Here is a 26,001-nt window from a genome sequence, read left to right as displayed (position 1 = left end):
GTACCTGTTTTCATGGACAGCAAAAGCCCGAGTCAAGGCAAAGAGCGACCAACTCAAGCTGGTAACAGTGATTGAGTGTGTGTGTGGATGGCACTAGTTTGAAGCCTTGTTTTGTGTTTTCTGGGTCACAAATATATCCTGAATACTTTGAAGAGGATGGTATCATGTGAGTCTCTGCTCAATCATAGGTAGAAAAAGCTCACTCAACTTTGATATCAGAGTTGCAACATCTGAAAATGGTTGGACCAGCGACTTCATTGGCACCAAGTGGTTTGTGAAGAGTTTCGTGCTGCAAGCCAAGGAATGGAACTCGTCCAGTCAACCAATCATCCTAATATACGACAGACACCGCTCACACGAGACAATCAAACTTCATCAAGCAGCAGAAGAACATGATATTCACCTTTTTTGCCTTCCCCCCCCACACAACACATTGTTTACAACCCCTTGATGTGGGCATTTTCGGTCCCCTACAGAAACAATGGCAGAGATGCAGTGAGGTCATAATGGAAGAGACCGGGGAGGGGATCAAGAAGCATGACATGATTCAAGAGTATATGAAGGCAAGAGATATAGTGTTTAAAGAGGAGACAATCCTGCAGGCCTGGAGAAAGAGTGGAATTAGACTGATAAACCCAGGAATATTTACAGAAGAGGATTACGCACCAAGTTACGAGTCATCAACCCAGCTGCACCTCCCCCCCACCTTTCCTGTCAATCCAAACTCTGATCCAATATTCTCTGATTCCCTTTCCAAATCCGATCCATCCTATGAGCCACCCCAAGAGAACTCATCTGACTCTGACAGTTCAGAATCAGACTCAGAGTCGTCATCTGAGTTAGACGATGACTCAGGCAATCATACCCGTGGCTTTGGTGAAATGACAGATTGAGGGGCAACACTGCAACAATATTCACTGCAGGTATCAGGGGCTCAAATATTTGAGCCTTGGGTGCCTGAAGTTGGTCCCTCACATTTTGCTGGCTCACTCGACTGCAATGCTCCAACACCCTCCAACAGCACAACTGGTACCAGCGCACACCTGCCTCAACACCACACTTGATCAATATCTCTTTGGACATCATTGTCACGAAGCACAACACCTGCGCTGATTGAGCAACCAAAAACAATGGCAGAGCATCTCCGAGATGCTGAGGAAGAGGTTGAATGGCTCCATTGAGAGAATGAATTATTGATGTATCAAAAAGATGCGGTGGAGACTCACTGTTATTTTTCGGGTCAGATGGCCGAGCACTACAAGGAATGGTTAAATAAGAAGTTGGAAGACAAATCTCGCAAGGGATCAGGCAAGAAATGAATGAAGCCCTATTCGAGGGTACTGACGTCAGAGGAAGGCCGCATGGAGCTGAGGGGACTGGAGGCCAAACAGGCTGAGCGCGAACATCAAGAGGAGGCGAGCAAACAGAAGAAAGTTGCAGAGGAGCAGGAAAAATGTGATTGGCGAGCAGAACAGGAGTGGTCCCAAGTTGCATTTACAGGCACAATCAAGACCAAAAAATTGGACGAGCTACATGACATAGCTGCGGCCTTGCGATTACCAGAGACTGGACTCAAGGCAGAGCTGCTCCAGCGAGTTGTGCAGCTCTTTAATGATCAACCTGAACTCAAGAAAAACCAGCAGTACGAGGGCCTATTTAACCCCCCCTTGAAAACAACAATAACACTTCTGAGTTAGTACCACAAGACATGATTCGTCAAAATTCAACACACGAACCATTTGGTGGCTATCAACCACAGCCTATCCCTCCGAGTCAACCCTCGATGTTGCGCATGGATCTTCCCCCACCCGGCTATGCACCCCCATATTATCCCATGCACCATTCCACACCTCAGCTTCAGCCTCCACCTATTCCTCACTTTGTGCCGGCTGGTAGAGCAGATGTTCGAGTTGGTGGTGGGGCACAGATGTATGATGTCACGGGCCGTCAACTCTATTCAGGAGCATATCACCAGTACAATCACAATAACTAATAACTACATGAACCACGATACTTAATAACAATATATTGCTATATTCAGTATTTTCAGAGCTTCGCACAACTTCAAGTTTCAAGCTTCAAGTTCGACGACTCCACGCCAACAGACCGAGAGCTGCGGAGAGTCAAAGTTGACGATGCTGGTGCTGCGCCGAGGTGTGACACGACGTGACCATATTTTGCAGATTAGCAGTCAGACCCTGAATTTTCTCGGCTTTCATCCGACACCACACCACAATGTCCTAAAAATGAGCAAAAATCAGATCTATATAGAGGCGGTACGAATCTACAACACTCTAAATTCGTGGAAGATAATATGAAGTGGTTGACGAGCTACAAAAGATTTGCTGAAAAAGTTGCAGATTACCCGGAATGATAGTATGATCATGACACGTCAATGCCCATATGCTTGTGGCGCGGGAAATTGTCCAAATAAGGCAGCATCAGATTTCGAGAATTTCGGTGATGTACGAGAACAAGGGCCTCCCGTTCGTTACATTTGCAAGGCATCTACCTTACTTTCCGGCTTCCCTTTGTAACTTGTTGACTCTGCTGCCATCAGATCTTCTTTTGATTCATAGATGCATTCATCGCATATTACGATGATCGTGCGTTGGGAAGACTAGATTATCCTCTGGTTCTTAAAAGCTAAGCTCATCGGCCCGTTCTTGCGTGCTAACTTCTATCTAGAGTACCAAGTGCACTGTGGGTCTGAGGACTGCAAGGAAATTCCCGCCGCGGTTCCTGCCAATGCTGCATGATGACAGACACGTCTGGCAGAGATCCAACTTGTGAGCCGTGGATTGGCCGTGGACTACTTGAACGGTTCACACTCGGAACGGTCCCTAGCATAATTGCCATGTCACTATCTATGGTACTATGTGCTGGTATGCACGTGTGCATCCGAGCTACCAGAGAAAGTAGCGGTGCTGGTGGGGCTTGTGATGTACGCGCTATGGCCATTTGTAACCGACAACGACATTTTCAAAATTTTCAAAGCAGACCTCATCACACGGGCCGTAAGCGTTCGTGCATAAAGCGTTCGTAGTGGCAAATTTAAGCTTTCATTTCACGGTTTTGCAGGGGCAGATAGGGACTTCTGTTGTCCGAAGTCTCGTTCTAATGGCTACACGTAAGAAGGAAGACCTCGCGTATGTCTGAGTATAAATACAGTTCCCTCCATCCACGACGGATTTCTTCTCTCAGGTTGACCACCATGTTCTCCTTACTCTTGGGCGTCCTGTACGCCCTGTCGCCTACAGTTTCGGGAGGGGTATCATCTCTAAGAAACAAGCACGCTCTTGATGGCACCGCGCCGTCTTATTCGATGAATGTCACGAACTGTCCAGGTTGGACTGCAGTACAATGGCTTGGGAGTTGACATTGACAATGGCAGCGTTTAGGATACACTCTAGGGTCGCTTGAAGAGTCTGACACTGGTCTCACTGCTCAGCTCACACTCGCTGGACCAGCATGCAATGCATTTGGACTAGATATATCAGCCCTCACCATCGAAGTCACTTACCAGTCGCAGTCCACGTACATTGCTTTCCGAGTCTTTTGAGCGCAGCGCTAATGGTTGGTTTTAGTTTACACGTCAAGATCTATGACACTGCCAACCAACAGTTCACGATCCCCGAGTCGGTGATCGAACGACCTACTGCACCAACAACATCCTACACAAGCAGCTCTGACCTTATGTTCAACTATGATGCAATGCCATTCGCATTCTGGATTACGAGACGCTCTGACCCAGGGGCAATGCCATTGTTTGACACGAGAACTTCGTCACTCCCACCTACTCCCATTCCACCTTTCAATGCATCTGACCCAAGTACAGCATTTGGTGGCTTCCCTCTTGTATTCGAAGACCAATACCTTCAGGTCTGCATCCGTCATCCCTGATGCAAATCCGGCTTACGGTTACCAGGTTACTTCCGCTCTGCCGTATGGCACCAACATCTATGGATTAGGTGAAGTCGTTGCCAGCAGTGGATTTAGACGTGACATTGGAACAGACGGTGGTGTCGGCACCATTCAGACGCTTTGGAGCCTCGGAGTTTCAGATCCCATTGATCAAAATTTGTAAGTGACATGGCTGAAAATCATTTTTACGTGACGAGATGCGAGCTCTTCGTCTTTAGGTATGGCTCCCATCCAATCTACATCGAACATAGGTATAATGCGACTACCGGAAAGGCCTCTTCCTCTGGCGTCCTTTTACTTAGGTATTCAACTCCAATTCATTCCAAATCCGTCCGATCAAGCCATTCCTCAGTGCCGCGGGATCAGATATCTTCCTGCAGACGCCTCCCAACTCTAAGGTATCATTAATCGAGTACCGCATGATTGGTGGTATCCTAGACTTTTACTTCTTCTCCGGCCCGACGGATGCAGAAGTCATTTCCCAGTACGGTTCAGTCATAGGGTACCCTATGTGGCAGCCAGCGTGGGGATTCGGGTTCCACCTTTGCAGGTGATGTACTCTGCAATGTGATCGGCGTAGAAGAGACTCAGTCAAATTATACAGATGGGGGTACCACAATATTAGCGACGACAGAGAAAACGTCGCGCAGATGCGTGCAGCGGGTATCCCCCTGGAAGGTCTGACACATCTTGGACTCGTTGCTCATGATTCTGACTTGGCACTGAAGTTCAATGGAACGATATTGACTTATACCACGCTTACCGTGACTTCACTACTGATCCAGTGAGTTTTCCTGGAGATGAACTTCGTGAGTTCATCCAAGAGTTGGTAAGTGTTTACCCTACAGGGTGCGACCAGTTCTGACTTGAGTGAAAGGCCACAAATCATCAACATTGTAAGTTAGCTTCTCTTCCGCTGCTAGATTCGATTCCAGCGGATCGTCAGATATCCCTATTGTCGACGCCGCTATCGCTGTCACAAGGAATTCAACTGACGTCGTAAGTGTCTCGGCATGACGTGGTCGAATACTTCCTGATCATATGCTGATTTAGTACGACCCTTTCACACGGGGAGTTGAAGAGTACGTTTTTGTGTCCTCGTATAGGACTTGAGTAATGAATTCATTTCAGAGACGTGTGGATCAAGAATCCAGATGGGTCTCTATACATCGCCGAAGTCTGGCCTGGGTACACTGTCAGTCATTCCTCACGTATGACACCCTTCTCCAACCAATTATTCTGCATGCTTTCTTAGGTTTTCCCAGACTGGTTCAGTGAAAATATGCTCTCTGTATGGACTGACAGTCTCAAAAACTGGACAGAGATGGGTGTCGAATTCTCTGGTATTTGGCTCGACATGAACGAACCAAGCACATTCTGTAGCTACTCTTGGTGAGACAAACTTTTGTTTGCATTCCGCTTGAAGCTGAATGGTGAGAAGTGGGACTGGCGCGAACTTCTCTTCCGTTGGCCCCCTGACCGATGTCAGCTCTGTCGTTGTCGGATATCCTGAATGGTATGGCAATTAGGAGTTTTCTGAGGCGCTGAAGGTTCCTAACATTGTTTGATGAAGTTACAACGAGACGCTCTGGGGACCAAGCGGGAACATGACTATCAACGGAACATCTACATATTCATGTGGAACAAGCTCGAGCAGTGTGACGGCGATAGAAAGACGGGGTGTTGGTACAGGTAGCGAGCAAAGCGTCAATCTCAGCAGCCCACCATACGCCATCCATAATGGTAAGATTCATCTGCTATATGCCTTTGTTTCCATGTGACTCGAACTTCACTGGAATGCAGCGGCCGGATCCCTTAACCAACACTCCTTGGCGACCAATGCAACACATTACGGCAGCTACGCGGAGCTCGACGTGCACAACATGTTTGGATTCATGGAGGCAAAGACGACCAACCTTGCTGTCCAATCGATTCTGCCCGGAAAGCGTCCGTTCTTGATCGGCAGATCGACCTTCCCCTCTGCTGGAAAATGGACCGGTCATTGGGTATTTCGAATCTACTCGACGCAATAGGGTGGAATTTAACGTCTCTAATAGCTTGGTGACAACTACAGCAAATGGCAATACATGTACTTCAACATTCAGGGCGTCCTACAATTCCAGATCTACCAGATTCCGATGGTCGGCGCTGACACGTGTGGCTTCAGTAAGCATCTTGCGGAATGTAGATCAGTGTCTGGTTAACAATCTACACAGATGACAACACCGACGAGGAATTGTGCAACCGTTGGATGCAGCTCTCGGCATTCATGCCTTTCTATAGGAATCACAACACCAACGGTGCTCTTCCTCAAGAGCCTTATCGCTGGCCAAGTGTAGCAAATGCATCCCGCATCGCCATCGCTGCGAGGTATGCCCTACTGCCGTACTGGGTGAGTATGTGCGCTATTATGTGATCCCGTCGCTGATATCAGACGTACACAAGTATACACTCTTTGCTAACGCATCGATGGCTGGTCTTCCGCCTATCAGAGCGTTGTTTTACGAGTTCCCTGACGAGCCTGAGCTCTTTACCGTGGACAAGCAATGGCTCGTTGGAAGCGACATCCTCGTGACTCCAGTACTGATTCCAGGAGCTACGACCGTTGAGGGTAATAGACCAATCCTGATCAACAATCATTGCCACTGACGTATATCCGACAGGTATCTTCCCCGGCCGCGGTAGCGTAATCTGGCGCGACTGGTACACTCACGCCGTCGTCGACGCTACGTCTGGAGGAAACACGACACTAGACGCTGACATCAGCCACATCAATGTTCACATTCGCGACAACTCCGCTTTGCTGTTGCACCAAGAGCCCGGGTACACGATCTACGAGACTCGTGAAGGCCCTTATGCGCTCCTCGTGTCCCTCAACACAGCAGGCACGGCATTTGGCACTGCCTATGTGGACGATGGGATCAGTTTCCCGCCTGGGCCGAGTCGGGGCCTTACATTCCAGGCTGCTGAAGGCACGCTGGAGATTGAGAGCCAGGGAGAATATACGATTAAGCAGAAGCTGAAGACGATTACTGTGCTTGGCGTGCAGAAGCCTACACAAGTCACATTGCAAGGATCACCGGTTGGGGGTTGGACTTATAAGGAGGCAACTGAAGAGCTAATGGTGTCGAACGTGACCATCGACCTTAACGGACAGCTTACTACTTTAGCATGGAAGTAGTTTTCTGGCGTGTTTTTCCTGACTCCCAGACAAGTCGTGCAGGCGCATGATTGCACACATTTACTACACAATAGTCCACCAAACAAATGCCACTCGCCATTCAGTACAGATGTAAGGCGACGTAAAGTTCCTGCAAATTTGGATGCCGGAAGCCAAGATGAAAGTGAACTTTTAGCGTGCGTTTTGACAGCTCGAAAGGGGTACATATGCATTTACGGGGAATATCCATTCTCGTCTGTATCAAGGTGCACTGTCGATGAACATAGGTAAGCAATCACACACATAAGTCTACGGGTGGCCGTGGTGGGCATGGGGTATCCTTGCCACAAGCCAATCCCAAGCATGAGCTGTGTTGGGATTGTACAATGATCGGATGTGGCCCAACGCTAACGTGGTACCTGACACTCAAACAGTTTTGAGATGCTGATGTGCGAACCTTCAGAGTTCACCACGACCATCAGGATGCCAGTGCTTGAAAAGGACGTGAGTAACCTCAGAAAATTTCTCACAGAAGCCGACGTGAAGTGCTTGCTGTCTTCTGCTCAATAATGCCAAAGGTCATCTTGTCATTATCAAACAATGTGGCGTCGTCAACGTGTCAACGAAGGGGTTCGAGGGCTTCGGGTCCGGAGTCTGGTGAATTTCGGTACCGTGGGGGATAATCATGCTGGGAATGTGCTTGCTTGCCAATGTCACAAGGGGTTTCGACTCGATAATGGCGGGTATGGACAAGTTGCTATCCCAGGATATCGCGGCGTGACCTAGCGGATACCACAAAGCATGTCTGCACGATGCCCATAACAGGCCTGTGGATGATCTGACGAGGAACCCATGTTATGTGCAACAAGCTTCTTCGCATTCAGTTGGGACGTGAAACATGACATCAACCTCACATGGCAGTTTGTCGTACTCACCTTCTGCAAATTAGGCTGCTGGTTCAAATGACACGAAGCCTTAGAATGGCTTCGCGCCCTTGGCAGGTCGAACATGTTGAAGGAGCAACAGATCTAATTTACACTTCTAGGAGGCATACGATACCACCTGAGACAGAAAAATGGCGCGACACTGACGTACAGATCAGATTCGAACGAAGTCACTGGCTGACCACGAGGCTGATTGGCAAGACGGGAGTCACATCAATGCATGTGGGCATATTCTCGGACCAGGAGCAGCAAACAATACAAGCTCAGTCAGTTATATGTAGTAGCTTAGTACTAGTAGTAATTTAAACTTCGCTGCTGCCCCAGCAAGCGGCAACTCCAAGACCGGCATTTGCCGTCACCATCTGACCATCTGACGGGGGGTCGAATACCCTGAACGGCTCCAGCGTTTAGACCACTTGCAAGTACTTCTCCCCTCGTCGACTCTGCTGCCATCAGATCTTCATTTAATATGATGTTCATGGCATCTTACTTGCGATGATCGTGCGCTGAGAAGACTACTTCTCTGGTTCTTAATAGCTAAGCTCATCGGCCCTTTCTCGTGTGCTAACTTCTATGTAGAGTGCCAAGTGCCAAGTGGGTCAGAGAACTGCAAGGAAATTCTCGCCGCAGTTCCACCCAACGCTGCATAATGACAGACACGTCTGGCTGAGATCCGACTTGTAACTTGTGGACCACTTCAACGGTTCACATTTGGAACGCTCCCTAGCATTGCCATCAGTGTATCTGTGGTGATATGCGCTGGTGTGCGCAAGGCTGCGCGTATGCATCGCTATCAGCGAAAGTGGCAGGACGGGACTTGTGGTGTACGTGCCGTTTGGAACCGAGGACATTGTCGAATTGTCAAAGCAGGCCTCATCATACGGGCCGTAAGCGTTCGTAAAGCGTTCGTAGCGGCAAATTCTTGAAGCTTTCATTTCACGGGTTTGCAGGGGCAGGTAGTAGTAGGGGCTTTCGACGTCCGAAGTCCCGTTCCAACGGCTACACGTAAGAAGGAAGAACTCGTGTATGAGTATAAATACAAATCCATCACATCTTCCCCATCCACGACGGATTTCTTCTCTCAGGACGATCGTCATGTTCTCCTTGCTCTTAGGTGTCCTGTACACCCTGGCGCCTGCAGTTTCGGGAGGGTTCTCATCTCTGGAAAACAAGCATATTTTTGATGGCACTACAACGCCTTATGCGATGAATGTCACGGACTGCCCAGGTTGGACTGTAGTACAATGTCTTGGGAGTCGAGGATATTGATGATGGTGGTGTTTAGGGTACACTCTAGGGTCGCTTCAAGATTCTGACATTGGTCTTACTGCTCAGCTCACACTCGCTGGACCAGCATGCAATGCATTTGGACTAGATATTTCAGACCTCACCATTGAAGTCATTTATCAGTCGTCATCCATGTACATCGTTTCTTGCGTCTTGTGGGTGCAATGCTAATGGCTGGTTTTAGTTTGCACGTCAAAATTTATGACACTGCCAACCAACAGTTCACAATTCCCGAGTCGGTGATTGAACGACCTGCTGTGCCAACGACATCCTACACAAGCACTTCCGATCTGGTGTTCAACTATGATGCAACGCCTTTCGCATTTTGGATCACGAGACGCTCTGACCCGGACGCAATGCCATTGTTTGACACGAGAACTTCGTCGCTCCCACCTACTCCTATTCCACCTTTCAATACGTCTGACCCAAGCACAGCATTTGATGGCTTCTCTCTTGTATTCGAGGATCAGTACCTCCAGGTCAGTATCTATCATCCCCTCTGACCCTGTGAATCTCGCTTATGATGTCCAGGTTGCTTCGGCTCTGCCGTATGGTACTAATATCTACGGATTGGGTGAAGTCATTGCCAGCAGTGGATTTAGACGTGACATTGGAACAGACGGTGGTGTCGGCACCATTCAGACGCTTTGGAGCCTCGGAGTTCCAGATCCCATTGATCAAAATTTGTAAGTGACATGGCTGAAAATCATTTTTACGTGACGAGATGCGAGCTCTTCGTCTTTAGGTATGGCTCCCATCCAATCTACATCGAACATAGGTATAATGCGACTACCGGAAAGGCCTCTTCCTCTGGCGTCCTTTTACTTAGGTATTCAACTCCAATTCATTCCAAATCCGTCCGATCAAGCCATTCCTCAGTGCCGCAGGATCAGATATCTTCCTGCAGACGCCTCCCAACTCTAAGGTATCATTAATCGAGTACCGTATGATTGGGGGTATCCTAGACTTTTACTTCTTCTCCGGTCCCACTGATGCAGAAGTCATTGCTCAGTATGGTTCAGTCATAGGGTACCCTATGTGGCAGCCAGCGTGGGGCTTCGGCTTCCACCTTTGCAGGTGATGTTCTCTGTAATGTGATAGAGGCAGAATCGACTAAGTTATACACAGATGGGGGTACCACAACATCAGCGATGTCAGAGAAAATGTTGCGCAGATGCGTGCGGCAGGTATCCCCCTGGAAGGTCTGGCACATCTATGGACTCGTTGCTCATGATTCTGACTCGGCGTGGTAGTTCAATGGAACGATATTGACTTATACCACGCTTACCGTGACTTCACTACTGACCCAGTGAGTTTCCCTGGGGATGAACTTCGTGAGTTCATACAAGAGTTGGTGAGTGTTTGTCCCGATATTGTGTAACCTGTGCTGACTCGAGTAAAAGGCCGCCAATCATCAACATTGTGAGTTTAACTGTACCCTCTCGCTGTCACATTGGTTCCAACGGCTCGTCAGATATCCCTATTGTCGATGCCGCCATCGCTGTCACAGTGAACTCAACTGACATCGTGAGTATAAGTCTCTCGACATGCCGAGGTTGAATACTTATCACATGCTGATTTAGTATGATCCTTTTACACGGGGAGTTGAAGAGTAAGTCCTCGTGTCCTCATAGAGGACTTAAGCGATGAATACATTACAGAGATGTGTGGATTAAGAATCCAGACGGGTCTCTATACATCTCTGAAGTCTGGCCTGGGTATACCGTTAGTCATTCCCGAATTACGACACCCTTCTCCAACTAATTGTTTTGCATGCTTTCTTAGGTTTTCCCGGACTGGTTCAGCGAAAATACGATTTCTGTATGGACTGACGGTCTCAAAAATTGGACAGAGATGGGTGTCCAATTTTCTGGTATCTGGCTCGACATGAACGAACTAAGCACATTCTGTAGCTATTCCTGGTAAGGCAAACTTTTGTTCGCGTGTAGCTTGAAGCTGATCAGTGAGAAGCGGAACTGGCGCGAACTTCTCTTCCGTTGGTGCCCTGAGCGATCTCAGCTCGGTCGTTGTCGGATATCCTGAATGGTATGGCAGTTGGGAGTTTTCTGAGGTGCTGAACGTTACTAACGATTTGATGAAGTTACAATGAAACGCTCTGGGGACCTAGTGGGAATATGACTGTCAACGGAATCTCTACATATTCATGTCCGGCTAACTCGACCACTATGACGGTGATAGAAAAGCGAGGTGTCGGTGCAGGTAGCGAGGTAGGCGTCGATCTCAACAACCCGCCATATGCTATCCATAACGGTGACACTCATTCATTGCATACCACGGGCTCGTTCTGACTCAGAATTCTCTGGAACGCAGTGGGCGTATCCTTCAACCTATACTCCCTGGCATCAAACGCGACGCACTATGGCGGATATGTGGACCTCGACGTACATAATTTGTTTGGACTGATGGAGGAAAAAGCAACGCACCTTGCTATTCAATCAATCCTGCCCGGAAAGCGTCCGTTCCTGATTAGCAGATCAACCTTCCCCTCTGCTGGAAAATGGACTGGTCATTGGGTATTTTGAATCCATCGGGCGGAATATGGTTGGACGTTGACGTCTCTGATAGCTCGGTGACAACTACAGCAAGTGGCAATACATGTACCTCAACATTCAGGGAGTACTACAGTTCCAGATCTACCAAATTCCGATGGTTGGCGCTGACACGTGTGGATTCGGTACGTATCCCGCGAAATGTAGATCAGTGTCTGGTTAACAATCCATGCAGGCGACAACACCGACGAGGAATTGTGCAACCGTTGGATGCAGCTCTCAGCATTCATGCCTTTCTATCGGAATCATAATACTAACGGTGCTCTCCCTCAAGAGCCTTATCGCTGGCCAAGTGTAGCAAATGCATCCCGCATCGCCATCGCTGCGAGGTATGCCTCTACTGCCGTACTGGGTGAGTATGTGCGCTATTATGTGATCCCGTCGCTGATATCAGACGTACACAAGTATACACTCTTTGCTAACGCATCGATGGCTGGTCTTCCGCCTATCAGAGCGTTGTTTTACGAGTTCCCTGACGAGCCTGAGCTCTTTACCGTGGACAAGCAATGGCTCGTTGGAAGCGACATCCTCGTGACTCCAGTACTGATTCCAGGAGCTACGACCGTTGAGGGTAATAGACCAATCCTGATCAACAATCATTGCCACTGACGTATATCCGACAGGTATCTTCCCCGGCCGCGGTAGCGTAATCTGGCGCGACTGGTACACTCATGCCGTCGTCGACGCTACGTCTGGAGGAAACACGACACTAGACGCTGATATCAGCCACATCAATGTTCACATCCGCGACAACTCTGCTCTGCTATTGCATCAAGAGCCCGGGTACACGATCTACGAGACTCGCGAAGGCCCCTATGCGCTGCTCGTATCACTTAACGCAGCAGGCACCGCATTCGGTAATGCGTATGTGGACGATGGGATCAGTTTCCCGCCTGGGCCGAGTCGGAGCCTCACGTTTCAGGTTGCTGAAGGCACGCTGGAGATTGAGAGCAAGGGTGAATATGCGATCCAACAACAGTTGGAGACGATTACTGTACTTGGGGTGCAGAAGCCGACGCGGGTCACGTTCCAAGGATCGCCGTTTAAAGGGTGGACGTATGAGGATGCTACCAAAGAGTTGGTAGTGTCAAATGCATCCGTCGACCTCAATGGTCAGATGACTCTAGTCTGGAGATAGCTTGATCGTTGGGCAAGTCGTGCAGCGCATGATTGGACAGATTCACAATCACCTCGCGAGCGGAATAATTTAGACCCACGGTCATGCACAAACTAGAAATGTCGTATTTGATCATAGCGCTATGCGTAGTCAGTTAGGAGTTTGGCGTGTATCTGTTGTTGCATAAATGACTTGGGTATAGGGTCTATAAGACTACGCGAGGGCCCCTATGCGCACCTTGTGTCCTTGAGGGCATTCGGCACTGGGCTGGTCTGATCAGGGGCAGTACTTGCCACGTTCTCAACTTAACTCAGGCCGTCCGGACATGTGGTATCTTTGCACTACATTCGAATCGGCAAATGAATTGAGAGACGGAAAAACAATCAATATTGCTACATACGCCTACATGTCGGAATGATCTAGCCCAACTGTTGACTATACTATATTTAGGGATAATGTATTCAGTAATGTCTAGCACTCGGATGACGTCCTCTGAGCACGAACTCGAAACATACCCTAAGCCGGGACCCGAGCGAATTGGGTACGGATTCAGCAGTAGGTTATGTACCATCGCATGACATATTCCAGTCCTATAACAAAATTATGTTTCAGTGATCACCTCCATTTGTAGGTAACTTCAAAGCACACACCTGCCGTGCAGATTTCCGCACCTCTTGAGAGGAATTTTCAGGCACGATCACTAATGCATACACAAAACGATGGAGGAGGCGAGGCATTTCGCCGTCTTGCGTTCGCTTTGTGTATGCGTCAGCTGTGGATATGCACACTCTGCCCTGTATAACCATGGGCAAAAGGAAGTTTGTTGTAGGGAGTCGTATAGGTCCAACATGCTGTACCATTGAGGCTTAGCATACGAACAAACGGAGTGATTAATAAGACAGGGGGTATGATGGTCAGAACATGCTCCTCTCTTTGAGAACGTGGCCGCATGTATCATGACAGTCAGGTTTAAGCCATCGATGTCACCACAAAGCTGCCACCAGCGCAGAGTATTACTGTGACGCATCCATCGCATGCCGAAGTCTGCGAGTGAGATGATACACGCAATTAGCACTTAAACGTACTGGGGTTGCACAGCGTTCAATGTATGCCAGCCTACGGAACTTTAGGGACATGTTAACGTACGGTGATGATCACTTAGCTTCAAGTTGGGGTTAGGTCGGTGATGATCTGCGTTTCCTTGTTACTGTCAAGATAAACACAGGAAAGTCAGTCAGACTATTGGTCTCATGATGGAATGCTAGAAATACAGGAAGGTCAGCAAAGATGTAGTGGAGGCCGGGATCCGGGAGCCCATTACTCCAAGCTGATCGTGATCAAGGAGAAGAAATGTTTCTATACACAGCAACCAACAGCAAAACCACAGCTGCTCCCGCGCTCATAAGGCAAGCCGTCAAGTGACCAAATTTTCATCCAAAAAGTTTTGAATTTGGACCCCCGGACCTAATACAACGACCTCATATCTTCTTCGGACTTTGAACGTCGAGCAGCTAGGAGCGACTAGTTATCCGGTTCCATCGAACTACTTTCTTTGCATACTACTTTTTCTTGCTCAGCAAATTTACTACCAAGCCATGTTGGCTGCCTCTCGTGCTTCAGCCCTCACCGCCAGACAGGTTGTTCGGGTTGCTGGCCAGCGCCAAGCTGCCCTTACCGCAGTTAGACGTCGCGAAAATGTGTCTGTTAGGTCCCTCCAGTCGGTAGCCCAGACTGATCGAGTACGTCGAAAATTTGAACCTGCATTATCATCTCTTGAATGTACTCCATGCACAGGATACGATAACTAGACTTTTGTACTCCATTGGAACGAAACGAGAGGTCGAGCGACACCTCCGCATATTTTCCTCGTCCTCACACCCGTCGCAACCTGCCAAGTTCGCGGTGATCAAAGTCGGAGGAGCTGTTTTGGATCAAATAGACGAACTGGCCCTCAGCTTGAGCTTCTTGTATCGTGTTGGCCTCTACCCTGTGGTACTTCATGGTGCAGGACCACAACTGAATGGCATCATCGAGTCCGAGGGCGTCATTCCGGATTATATTGATGGAATTCGTGTTACAGGTGCGACGTTCGACCCGCTATTCTTGGGTCTTGATGGCTTATCTTTTTTTAGACGCGAAAACCCTGCAGATAGCCCGTCGAGTGTTCTTGGAACAAAATCTAAAGCTTGTCGGTGCACTCGAGAAGCTAGGCACCCGTGCCCGCCCCATCACATCTGGCGTGTTCACTGCTGATTACCTCGACAAAGACAAGTACAAACTTGTCGGAAATATCACTCGCGTCGATAAACGTCCTATCGAGGCGTCCATCAGGGCCGGCGCATTGCCCATTCTGACCAGCTTGGCCGAGACCCCTGACGGCCAGATCCTCAATGTCAATGCTGACATTGCCGCTGGAGAACTCGCAAAGGAGCTCGAGCCGATGAAGATCGTCTTCCTGAATGAAAAGGGTGGCATGTTCCACGGCATCACTGGCGCAAAGTTGGACGTCATCAATCTGGACGAGGTACATCTTAATTGGCATTAAAGTATCGCCCTTAAACTAAATGCTCTATTTTGTAGGAGTATGATCAACTCATGAAAGAGCCATGGGTCAAGTACGGCACCAAGCTCAAGTTGCGCGAATTCAAGGAGCTTCTTGACCACCTGCCGCGTTCTTCCTCTGTTGCCGTCATCTCTGCCGACAATTTGCAGAGGGAACTGTTCACCGACAGCGGTGCTGGCACCTTAATCCGCCGCGGCTACAGGCTCTTTAAACACAACAACATCGAAAGCGTTGGCGCTGATCGCCTCCGCCAAGTCATTCACGACCGTGATCCCGAGGTGATCAGTGGCGTCTCAAGTGTCACTAGCGTCCTCAGCGATCTCCACAAGGCACCTTACACCATTTACGGCGATGAGCCCCTCGACGCGGTCGCCATTGTCACCCGCCCTGAAGGCGAAGTGCCAATCATGACGAAACTCCTCGCCTCTCGCAGCGGAGTCCTCAACAATGTCGTTGATAACGTTTTCAACGCTATCAAAAAAGACCATCGCAGGCTCTTCTGGACTGCGAAGGTTGACGATGACAACCGCTCCTGGCACTTTGAGCGTGCTGATGGAAGTTTCACCCGTGCCGGCAAGAGCCTGTTCTGGTATGGTGTACAGGATGTTGCTGAGGTTCAGAAGATTGTCAAGGATTTCGAGGCTAAGGGCAGGCTTGAAAGGGCATACTTGCCTGTTGGACCGTCTGCTCCCCCTCACCATGCGGGTGCTGGCACCACTAGGTCTTATTCCACCCTCGCTCGTCGTTCAGTTCCTTCCGGCTCTCGGGGATATGCCACTGCTGCTACATTGCAGCCCACCTCAACTGAGCCTAAGCGTCTCGCCTTGATCGGAGCGCGTGGGTATACAGGACAGGCCTTGACAAACCTCCTTTCCGGTCATCCCTACATCGATCTCACGTATGTCTCGTCTCGACAGTTGGCAGGATACCCTCTACAGGGATACACAAAGTCCGCAGTCACGCATACCAACTTGTCTGTCGAGGATGTTGAGCGAATGGAAAAGGACGGGGAGGTTGATGCGTGGGTCATGGCGCTCCCCAATGGCGTCTGCAAGCCGTTTGTTGATGCGATTGATCGTGGAGCAAAGGAGCGCAGCTCCGGAGAGTCAAGTGTCATTGTCGACCTGAGCGCGGACTACCGTTTCGAATCTGGGTGGAAGTATGGGTTGCCTGGTGAGGCGTCTGTGTAAATACCCTATTGATCTGCCAAATTTACATGTATTTTTGTTTCCGTTCTTTTTCCTTTTTCTCTCAGAGCTCTACGGGCGTGATGGCATCCGAAGGTCGAAGAGAATATCCAATCCTGGATGCTACGCGACCTCCACGCAATTACTTATCGCGCCATTGCTCAAGTATGCAAAGCATGGGTGTGGGCCAACGGTGTTTGGTGTCTCGGGCTATAGTGGTGCTGGGACTGTCGCAGGCACGAGCGACTCAGAGGGCAGACCGACGACGGTTCCCAAGGTCACACCAGAAAGCCTCGCTGGTGGTTTCCGTCCGTACTCACTCACAGACCACATCCACGAGCGCGAAGCAGGCCGTCACCTAACCAGTCTGCTCGCAGATCCCACCAACCCCATGAAAGTCGCCTTCATACCATCTGTTGCGCCCTGGTTCCGCGGTATCATCTCGACGGTGTCTATGCCTCTTAGTGAGAAGGTTACTGCACGAGATATCAAGGCCCTGTACGAAGAGAAGTATGGCGAAGAGAAGCTGATACATGTCAAAGCGAGCGTTCCGGGATTGTCGGACATCGAGAATAAGCACGGCTGGACTGTAGGAGGTTTCCAAGTCCACAGCGAAGGCGATCGAGCAGTTGTGGTGGTATGTATACGCCTTTCCTGTGTGCTAGGACATGCCGTTGACTCCGATTAGGGTGGCTTGGATAATCTTCTCAAGGGCGCCGCAACCCAGTGCTTACAGGTACGTCCACCAATAGTAATGGGGAGCTGTCAGTGGTCTGATTTCTTGGCAGAATTTGAACCTTGCTCTCGATTACGACGAATATGCTGGGATACCCATCAACTAAATGATATTGGTAGGGTTTGAGTCTTTGTATCCCGGCGACGCTCTTCGGGCTTGTAGTACGCTTCATGAACTAGTAAAACTATGTAATATCAGCGGTTACAACTTCTGCGAGTTCCATGCCTGCCGGGGTGCAGTTTATTGGCCGTTTACTGATATCTTATCAACTGCATCATTTGCCCAGACGACCAGCTCATGAACGCGCGAGCATTGGCGAGTATTTTGACGCTCATAGCTGACAGCTTGGGCGTCTCTCCATAATTAGATCTCTTATTCATGTTGTTGACCCTGTTTGACCGCGCGTACAAGCACTACTGACTTCAGTTTTCACCACCCCATCCCTCTCCAACTTATGGCCGGCAGCAACCAAGAATACTTCCAGTCTGCCCTATACCAAATCGCTGAGCGGGAACCAGTCATTCCTGGGGGAGCTCCGCAATGGACCAACGCGCCCGGAGTAAGTTACAAAGATCGCCCCGTGCCCAATGTCAGTATCTGAGTCGAACCACGAACAGGACACATAAAAATTGACCCTCTCATTCTTCACAGGTACCACAACCTGCTGCATTCAAACCCACGGACGAGCAGCTCTTCGTGCGCGATGCATATGGAGAACTGCTGCCCAATGCGGATTTCTTGAAGCAGCATTTTTTCCATGAGGGTCGTCTAACTGAGGCCCAGGCTTTGTATATTCTCCAACAGGCGACCTCGCTATTGTCTCGCGAACCTAACCTTGTAAACGTAGAGAGCCCTGTAACAAGTGAGTGCGCCCTGGATCAAAGTGGGCGTGTGAGCTGAACGATTCAAGTATGCGGCGATATTCATGGGCAATACGTGCGTCATCCATTTTCCTATTCTACGTACATACGCTAAGGTTTTGGGGTTGGGACAGTACGATTTGATGAAATTGCTGGAGATCGGTGGAACTTTTTCTGATAATGCCTATCTATTCCTCGGGGATTATGTTGATCGCGGAAATTTTGGGATCGAAGTGAGTGATTAGATTCATTGCAAAAGTCTGCGTTCTGATCCTCGCTTAGTGTCTGATTTATCTATATGCGCTCAAGCTCCAATATCCAAAGCACATCACACTACTACGAGGAAATCACGAATGCCGACATCTAACGGAATACTTCACTTTCAAACGAGAGTGTGAGTTCTGCCGCGGTCAACCGTGCCATATGCTGCTCACGTTGTGATCATAGGTCTCCATAAATACTCGCCAGCAGTGTATGATGCCTGTATTGCTTCATTCTGCGCTCTTCCTGTGGCAGCGCTTGTAGATAATCGCTTCTTCTGTGTCCACGGGGGCCTTTCGCCGGAGTTGGTGACTTTGGAGGATCTGCGCAGGGTCTGTTTAATTCCGCGATTTAATCGACTGCGTTCCAGACTCACCAAAGGCATAGCTTGACCGCTTCCAGGAGCCTGGATCTAGTGGCTTATTGTGCGACCTTCTATGGTCAGATCCTGTGGTTAACTTTGGATATGAACATGAGCATTCACAGCATGGCCCGCCCCTGCCTCCTGGAACCACGTTCGAGCATAATGGGGTTCGAGGGTGTTCATACTTTTTCACGTAAGTGCTGTCATGTGCTAGCTCTTCTCCTAGTCTGAATTAACTCAAGATATGAGGCGGCGTGTAAATTCTTGGAGCGCAATAACTTGCTGGGGATTGTGCGCGGGCACGAAGCTCAGGATGCAGGGTGAGGAGCTCTCATCACCTCGTTCCATACTGTTCTTTGCTCAAATATCAATTTCAGATATATGATGTATAGAAAGACACCCACGAAGAAGTTTCCCTCCGTCATTACAGTATTTTCAGCACCGAACTACCTCGATGTCTATCACAACCGCGGAGCAGTGATCAAGTACGCAAACAAGAACATCACTATTCGTCAGTACAACTCGAGTTCTCATCCATACTGGCTTCCCAACTTCATGGATGGATTTACGTGGAGCCTACCTTTCGTCGGTGCTAAGAGTAAGCCAGAACAAATTCACAGGCCTGGGTTCGTTTTGACGGTAGAATTCACAGTCACGGAGATGTTGCTCGCAATCTTGGCAACGTGCAGCCCAGAAGAGCTAGAAGACACGGAGGTCTCTATGGAAGATGGAGATGGAGCCAGCAGGGCCGTCACGGACCTTGCCCTGCCGCCTTCCGAAATTGCAGCACGTAGGCAGGCAATCAAGAATAAGATTCTTGCGGTTGGAAAGATGCAACGGGTCTTCCAACTTCTTCGGTCCGTGATTTCTGCAATTTGATTTAGTGCTTGATACTTACTTTACTGGCTGGCTGCAGTGAGGAGGCCGAGAACGCGTCAGAATTGGCTACTGTTACGGGCGAGGAGTCTATCACTGGTCTAGACCACGTCGCGTCAGATATGCTCACAGCGCAAGGCACACAGATGAGGCACTATATTCGCAGCTTCGCCGACGCGTAAGCATCATTTTCAATTCTTGCATTGCGGACGTTTTCTCATTTGCTACACTCGTATAGTCGCCGCTCAGATCTGATGAATGAGCGTCTGCCGATATTCCAACCAATGGATTCGGTGAATGACTTCCCTGTGATACCAGCACCGAGTATGCGACGCCGTGGCAGCGGCGACATTGACGGGGTAAGCATGGAGGAATTGATCCGCCGAGCATTAGAGGAGCCCGATGATGACGGTCAGCCCGGAACGGTGGAACGAATTGCTGAGCGTGTCGCAATCGGGAGAAAACCAACAGGGAAACCAATGCCTCTGAAGAGATTTGAGACTGCGTGACGATCTATGGATGATAGGATGATCTAGACTGCCGTGCCTGAGGAGGATACCTTTGATACCTGTTTGGATTGCTGTATTTTGCCCACATTGGTACATCACTGAAGCACGATATGCAGTACAGACGATTCAACCCCAATTGCAACATTAGTACCCTACAGGATGTCGTGCGACTATACTTGAGATAAAGGTTTTATACTGGATGGTATTGTCAGCAAAACTCATATAAAAGAATCAAGCAAACCTTCTAAATAATCAGCCGCGAGGAGCCTAATCGACTCACGTTAATTCAGGTCATAATGGAACAGATAACAATGTGACACACAGCTCCAGGGCCACCTCAGGCGGTATGCGTTCGGTGAACTCATTTACATCAACGCCCTCCTTGGATCCAGGCCCCTCGTAGTAGGCCCTAAAGGACATGTATTCACAGACCTTCTCCACCACAGCGGCGCTATTTTAGCGATCAGAAGACACAGAACGGGCTTCCTAGCCGGGTCGGCACTCACCGTTCACTAATTGGACATGTGTTGGCAATTGCCTCCTTGAAACTGCCTGCAGTGCGTAATAATTCAGATACCAGAGCAAAACTTCCAAAATGAATGGGAGCTCACTGTCCTCGCTAAGCATGTTTTTAAGGGTGCCGCTAGTTACAGCAACACTTCGCTTCACGAGAAAGGAGTAGCCGTCTGAACTGGTGATCTTGACCCAATCATCCTGCTTTTCAGCGCCTGTGTCCTAGAGCACCGTCAGTACAAGCTCGTGGTAGTATCCGCACATGTACATTCATCTGAACATCATTGGACATTATGAGCTCGCCGTTGTGTGTTGCCTTGAAGCCACGCCACTCAACGACTAGTGACTGTCAGGCGTGAGAATAAGACACCGTAAACGGATTCCAAGGTGGCTCCGCTGCAGGCAATCTCATTTCCATCTCATTCAGTGTCTTACCACCGCGTACAACTCGCCCTTGAGCCCTAGATATGGCTCTTCCCAAGGTAGGCGTTCAATATAATTCTCCGACTAACATGTTTTGATATACCTTTGTACTTATCTAGCGGATCATCAAGGTGTGTTCAGCCATTTTTACAGCATCTTCTCAGTAGTCAGCCGCATCCCTGACTATGTTTCTTTCATCTATTCTCCATTCCTTCGCATAGGAAACTGAGCGCCTCGTCGCAGACCCCGCGCCTGGAATCACTGCTGCGCCGCATGAGGACAACCTGCGTTACTTTGATGTAACGATTCAAGGGCCTGATGGCAGTCCTTTCCAACGTAAGCCGTCGAGATTATAGATGATGCATTATCTGAATGCTGAAAGCGTCCGGTTAGAGGGCGTGTTTCACCTTGAACTATTCCTACCGGAGGAATATCCCATGAGTCCCCCAAAGGTGCGATTTCTCACAAAGATATACCACCCAAACATCGGTGAGCTCATAGGCTGCCCTTGTGCCTGCGGAATCTAAATATGTTTCACTCCCGCAGACAAACTGGGTAGAATCTGTTTAGATATTCTGAAAGGTGCGTCAGGTACCTCGTGCTGGTCCTTGCCGATTTGAACATCACCGCCTTGAAGACAAATGGTCCCCCGCATTGCAAATCCGGACAGTCTTGTTATCTATACAAGCTTTACTGAGTGCGCCCAATCCTGACGACCCACTGGCTACCGATGTCGCCAAGCACTACAAGGAGGATGAGAAGGACGCACAAAGAGTCAGCAGGGAATGGACTGAGAAGTATGCGTCCAATTGATAATTTGGCTTCCGATGGAGTATTTGGAAATTATGACGGTCTGAAGGCACGAGTGTTGTAAGCTGATTATAGCAAACCATAACCTGGCAGTTAATTTGTACATGAAGCGAGGACTTCAAGCTTACGCTTCTTATTCTGATTCGGCGTGGATGTGGGGGTTCGCCTGGGTTCGCCCACTAGATCAAATTAGACGTGGCGTCCAGGAAAGGGGAGTTGCCGTGATCACTCATGTTGATTCATTTTTGCGTAAGTCACTCGTAAGGGCAGCACCATTTGTATTTGGTCCGATGAAAAAGGTTTGGGCCGAAATTGGTTGATCTAGACCTGGAAGTCTCGGTTAGGTCTAGAGCCTGCGAATTCGGCACGATAGATCTGACAGTCCTTTGGGCGTTTCTCAGACTAACTTGCGCCATATTTACAGGCAAGATGGCACAACTAGGGCTTCAAGATCAACCACCAACATAGCAAGAGCTGCCTTCAAAGGCGTAATCATAACCAAACTTGTGTGTCAAGTTCACGGTTACCGTTCCTCGTCTGTACGTTACAGCACCCATACAAGGCTTCAGAATGAACGGTACTGACCACCTGTCTTCTTGCCTCACTGCACCCAGAAATTTTTACTTCAGGTCACAAGGCTTCTAATCGCCTTGCGCACCCAACACGATCAGTTCCAATACCTTCCCCAAATTTTTACACCGTGTATACGATACACTCCTCTCGTCCCGTCATGTCGATCCTGAACGCGGACATAACGCATATCCTTATCAACGATCTGTTGTCCAGTAACGAAAGTGCACCATCTGCGCTGCTCAACCTTGCCAGCACAACTCGATCTTTCCGCGAGTCGTGCCTCCCCTTCCTCTTTTCTGAGGTGCGGTGGCCTCATAAATCCAAGGGTGACAAGGAATCCGGCCTTCATTTCTTCCCTGAGGGCCTCTGGCCCTACATCAGGTAAGCTCGTCATCGTCGTTTTCCCCCCTCTCATAGCATCAAAATTCACCGTGATTTTCGACGCCAAGGCATTTTCAGTTGGAATGGCCTGACGAATGGACGGAACCCACCCGCCTCAAGTGGGGAACGCTGGACATAGATGGTAATTATATCCCTCACGACCTGGGCAAATTAAATTCGGCGATCGCAGACATGCCCAAGCTGTCGAAGGTGTCATTAAGGTGCCCCTTCATCATACCTCGATCCCTCTCTCAATCCCTGGGTCTCTCGCGATCCCTCAGCATCATCACCTTCGTCGACACGCCGCTTCAAATAGGTATAACGTCTATCTCCCCCGCTGTGCTCAAGCAGATTTCCTTCACGCCTGTTGGGCAGATACTTCGCATCGGTGATGGACCGACAGACCCAAAGTTCGCTGACATCTCGTACTTCATTCGGGATTGGAGGAGGAAGTATCGCTCGCATCCCACCTTGAGGCAAATGCAAGAAACGCAAGCCTCCCTAGCATTTGTCAAGATGAACGTGGCACACCTCACGCATCTCGAGCTGTCCGGTAGTATATGCTCTTTCGGTGCTCTATCCAGAATAGATTGGCCGTGTTTACAAACCTTTGCGCTCACCGGTCATGCTCCAGTAACACAGCCCTACGAACTTCCAGCGCATGTGCAGCTTTTCAGCGTCCTTACACGCATGGGTGCATTGCGGGATCTGCGACTCCTCTTCGCGCAAAGCAAAGCGCAGGAGTTCCACATCCTTGGGCGCGATGATCCTCCCGATCCGGCACACACTGCAAAGCTCTCCACTTTGACCGACTTCGCCATATCCAACGCTTGCAATCTTGATGGAGTTCTCAATCACATGTCATCTCTGGAGCGGCTAGCCATTCTCGCAATCGTAGAGCTTCCACGCTGGCCCATTGCACTTGGCCAAGCAGAAGTTGACCGCGTGCTCACGGACATTGCCGCGAGCGGTTGTGAGCTCAAGCATTTGCGCGTTATCATCGAAGACAAGCTCACACCCGAAGTGTGTTGGTCCATCTCCTCCAACTGCCCTCACCTTCAGATACTAGAGATCGAGCGATGTGGTTACCACGATGGTAAATCAGTATCGGGCTGGGTACGTGTCCCTCAAACATGATCAAAGATCTATGCTAAACTGGGGCTGATCTTGGCATGTGTGATCGCCGCAGCAAGAGTTCCTCGAACCCCTATCCACTCTGTCTTCCCTCCGAGACTTGCGCATCTGCATGCAATTCCCAGAGTATGATGATGTCGATGAATTGGAGTCTTGGCGTACAGTGCGCAAAGATGGCGCCAAGGCCCTTGCGATGGGGCTCAAATTGCTTGGCAAAGTCGGGTTTGAGTATAGGAAACGCACAGGGACTCATCGTTACCAGGATGCGTGGCTGGATTTCGAGGTCAGTCGGAGGAAAGGAGGGGATGTTGAGCTGTATCAGCTGCCAGCTATGTGGTACGCGTTCCCCGAGGTGTGGGAGTCGTCGCGGTCGCCGTTCTGATCGGGGTGTGTTTGTTGGCGCAACGGTTTACTACTTTCTTGCAAGTATGCATGTCTTTTTTTTTTCTTCTTCTCATGGGCATTGTAATTTTACACAGCGTCTCGATGGGGCTGAACCCATCATGGCTTGGCTGTTTGTCAATATATAGGGCTTCTCACATTGCATCGTATCCACATCAGGTAGTGTACATAGAGATATTTGTATACACATCTCTAGACTCGTTACTGAAAGTTATATAGCTTTTGTATCTTGTTGCTGTATAGTGAGTAGGAAGGATCTAGAACTAGTCGGAACACTCCGCCCGATACGGAAGGGGAGAACAGTAGAACAGCAGAGAGATTCGAATTCAGCGGCAGCATCAGTCATGGGTAAGGTTCAGTAAGGTTATGGTAATTGTAGCAGGTGGCGCAACGGTAATGTAAATGATAGACCGAGGCCTAGCTCCCGGCGCCCCATGACGTGTGTACATTTCATCGACATCACTCTCCCGCAATGATGTATTGCGGTACTGAGTGATGATGTCGTTCGCCTAGACAATAAGGAACCAGAGGTTGGTCATGTGGAATCCTTCACATGTGTCTTGAACAACGTTTGAATGGGAAAACCATGTCACCAGCTCAGCGCTCGCTTGTGGTTAGGAAGGCGTCAAACATAAGCGAAGGCGTCAAAATCTGGGGTGACGTTCAACTGCAGTAATGTGTAACTAGTGCAAACCTAATTTATTATGAGTAGTCCGCGGTTCAGTGTATTGTGCCGATATCCACGGCTGGTCGAGTTTAGAATGCTGATACTTACTGACGTCTTGTGATGGAACGTTCTATCGAATATCAAATCAGGGAGATGCCACATCCAGTAGATCTGCGTTTTTGACTCTCGAGTTCCGTGGTCTGGTGTACAGCATGCTTCCAAGGAAGAAACTGATCAGATATGTGCAGGGGACAGTATAGGGTGGCAGATTTACCTCAGTGGAATTTCTCACACAACCCCAGGACCCCTAGTATAAGTAGGGTGTATGAGTGCTCCAGAGCGCGACAGCTACTACGACAGTTAACCGACATGCCATGCCAGTGATACTGTGGAAAGCTTATCAACTCCCGCCCCAAACACGCCACCCATAGTCCTAGGTTCGTCGCACATGCAGGTTCAAAAGCCGACGGATGCGAAGCCATGAATGCGCCTAAGATCAGTCCCCAGATCAATGAGCCTGCCCTGCATGAAACTTTTAATGGTGTTCTTGTTACTTCATACCGTCATTATTATCCTGGCTGCACCTGCTGGATCCGGGTCCAATATAGCACGACGGTCATCTATCGCCGAATCATCTGCCACGATGTATGTAATCCCGCCTCTATTGTGCATTTGTCGATTGAGGGATTTTCCTTCAGAACGTTGGGGGCTCACCCGGATTCTACTACGGCAAGCAGTCG

The 26,001-nt window shown here is 49.3% G+C and overlaps 8 protein-coding genes across 8 annotated transcripts; 7 read left to right on the top strand and 1 right to left on the bottom strand.

Moving 5' to 3' along the window:
• Positions 1 to 1,361: 1,361 nt before the first annotated feature.
• EDB91DRAFT_1252779 (uncharacterized protein) lies at positions 1,362 to 1,896 on the top strand (the record flags this gene model as incomplete). The annotated part of the gene is made up of 2 exons (XM_041323556.1): positions 1,362 to 1,642; positions 1,698 to 1,896. The coding sequence occupies 2 exons, from the start codon at positions 1,362 to 1,364 to the stop codon at positions 1,894 to 1,896; spliced, it is 480 nt and encodes a 159-aa protein (XP_041172885.1).
• A 1,420-nt stretch (positions 1,897 to 3,316) lies between these two features.
• Positions 3,317 to 7,285, top strand: EDB91DRAFT_1207227 (glycoside hydrolase family 31 protein). Its single transcript, XM_041320721.1, has 20 exons — positions 3,317 to 3,347; positions 3,402 to 3,537; positions 3,588 to 3,882; positions 3,929 to 4,083; positions 4,143 to 4,226; positions 4,277 to 4,474; positions 4,529 to 4,602; positions 4,653 to 4,753; positions 4,802 to 4,820; positions 4,871 to 4,923; positions 4,978 to 5,006; positions 5,056 to 5,119; positions 5,180 to 5,316; positions 5,366 to 5,440; positions 5,498 to 5,667; positions 5,728 to 5,930; positions 5,982 to 6,090; positions 6,141 to 6,316; positions 6,370 to 6,535; positions 6,588 to 7,285. The coding sequence occupies exons 1-20, from the start codon at positions 3,326 to 3,328 to the stop codon at positions 7,103 to 7,105; spliced, it is 2,784 nt and encodes a 927-aa protein (XP_041172884.1). The 5' UTR covers positions 3,317 to 3,325; the 3' UTR covers positions 7,106 to 7,285.
• Positions 7,286 to 9,123: 1,838 nt separating this feature from the next.
• EDB91DRAFT_1310626 (glycosyl hydrolases family 31-domain-containing protein) lies at positions 9,124 to 13,207 on the top strand (the record flags this gene model as incomplete). The annotated part of the gene is made up of 19 exons (XM_041325095.1): positions 9,124 to 9,256; positions 9,314 to 9,449; positions 9,500 to 9,794; positions 9,847 to 10,001; positions 10,061 to 10,144; positions 10,195 to 10,392; positions 10,444 to 10,517; positions 10,569 to 10,669; positions 10,719 to 10,737; positions 10,790 to 10,842; positions 10,899 to 10,927; positions 10,977 to 11,040; positions 11,101 to 11,237; positions 11,287 to 11,361; positions 11,417 to 11,586; positions 11,647 to 11,849; positions 11,902 to 12,010; positions 12,061 to 12,456; positions 12,509 to 13,207. 19 exons carry the CDS (start codon positions 9,124 to 9,126, stop codon positions 13,021 to 13,023), a joined length of 2,946 nt encoding a protein of 981 aa, XP_041172883.1. The 3' UTR covers positions 13,024 to 13,207.
• A 1,390-nt stretch (positions 13,208 to 14,597) lies between these two features.
• On the top strand, positions 14,598 to 17,909 carry EDB91DRAFT_1310622 (uncharacterized protein; the record flags this gene model as incomplete). The annotated part of the gene is made up of 7 exons (XM_041325094.1): positions 14,598 to 14,741; positions 14,797 to 15,082; positions 15,135 to 15,526; positions 15,583 to 16,738; positions 16,821 to 17,389; positions 17,441 to 17,488; positions 17,541 to 17,909. The coding sequence occupies 7 exons, from the start codon at positions 14,598 to 14,600 to the stop codon at positions 17,592 to 17,594; spliced, it is 2,649 nt and encodes an 882-aa protein (XP_041172882.1). The 3' UTR covers positions 17,595 to 17,909.
• Positions 17,822 to 20,358, top strand: EDB91DRAFT_1310614 (Metallo-dependent phosphatase-like protein; the record flags this gene model as incomplete). The annotated part of the gene is made up of 12 exons (XM_041325093.1): positions 17,822 to 18,077; positions 18,140 to 18,350; positions 18,399 to 18,424; positions 18,483 to 18,581; positions 18,631 to 18,742; positions 18,796 to 18,941; positions 18,997 to 19,166; positions 19,216 to 19,293; positions 19,351 to 19,571; positions 19,626 to 19,834; positions 19,894 to 20,027; positions 20,088 to 20,358. Exons 1-12 carry the CDS (start codon positions 17,943 to 17,945, stop codon positions 20,356 to 20,358), a joined length of 1,812 nt encoding a protein of 603 aa, XP_041172881.1. The 5' UTR covers positions 17,822 to 17,942.
• Positions 20,359 to 20,649: 291 nt separating this feature from the next.
• Positions 20,650 to 21,069, bottom strand: EDB91DRAFT_1059700 (BTB/POZ protein; the record flags this gene model as incomplete). Its single annotated transcript, XM_041314272.1, has 3 exons — positions 20,650 to 20,809; positions 20,865 to 20,910; positions 20,970 to 21,069. Coding segments are annotated over 3 exons (306 nt in total), but the record flags the coding sequence as incomplete, so codon positions are not given.
• A 184-nt stretch (positions 21,070 to 21,253) lies between these two features.
• On the top strand, positions 21,254 to 22,518 carry EDB91DRAFT_1227755 (ubiquitin-conjugating enzyme/RWD-like protein). Its single transcript, XM_041321007.1, has 7 exons — positions 21,254 to 21,353; positions 21,414 to 21,425; positions 21,516 to 21,630; positions 21,688 to 21,783; positions 21,841 to 21,876; positions 21,932 to 22,164; positions 22,215 to 22,518. The coding sequence occupies exons 1-6, from the start codon at positions 21,339 to 21,341 to the stop codon at positions 22,105 to 22,107; spliced, it is 450 nt and encodes a 149-aa protein (XP_041172879.1). The 5' UTR covers positions 21,254 to 21,338; the 3' UTR covers positions 22,108 to 22,164; positions 22,215 to 22,518.
• Positions 22,519 to 22,834: 316 nt separating this feature from the next.
• EDB91DRAFT_1059702 (uncharacterized protein) lies at positions 22,835 to 24,574 on the top strand (the record flags this gene model as incomplete). The annotated part of the gene is made up of 3 exons (XM_041314273.1): positions 22,835 to 23,058; positions 23,127 to 24,174; positions 24,248 to 24,574. 3 exons carry the CDS (start codon positions 22,835 to 22,837, stop codon positions 24,572 to 24,574), a joined length of 1,599 nt encoding a protein of 532 aa, XP_041172878.1.
• Positions 24,575 to 26,001: the final 1,427 nt, after the last annotated feature.

Source organism: Suillus paluster, assembly GCF_016628075.1.
Source record: "Suillus paluster strain FC165 chromosome Unknown EDB91scaffold_73, whole genome shotgun sequence".
NCBI lineage: Eukaryota > Fungi > Basidiomycota > Agaricomycetes > Boletales > Suillaceae > Suillus > Suillus paluster.
Note: the sequence above shows the minus strand (reverse complement) of the source record. Positions and strands in the feature narration are given on the sequence as shown.

Coding starts and splice junctions, on each gene's coding strand:
- EDB91DRAFT_1207227 (XM_041320721.1), top strand. CDS start 3,326: ATGAATGTCACGAACTGTCCAG. Junction 5,317..5,365: donor ACATTCTGTAGCTACTCTTG/GTGAGACAAACT, acceptor AATGGTGAGAAG/TGGGACTGGCGCGAACTTCT. Junction 5,668..5,727: donor ACCATACGCCATCCATAATG/GTAAGATTCATC, acceptor ACTGGAATGCAG/CGGCCGGATCCCTTAACCAA.
- EDB91DRAFT_1227755 (XM_041321007.1), top strand. Junction 21,631..21,687: donor TGATGGCAGTCCTTTCCAAC/GTAAGCCGTCGA, acceptor GCGTCCGGTTAG/AGGGCGTGTTTCACCTTGAA. Junction 21,877..21,931: donor CTGTTTAGATATTCTGAAAG/GTGCGTCAGGTA, acceptor ACCGCCTTGAAG/ACAAATGGTCCCCCGCATTG.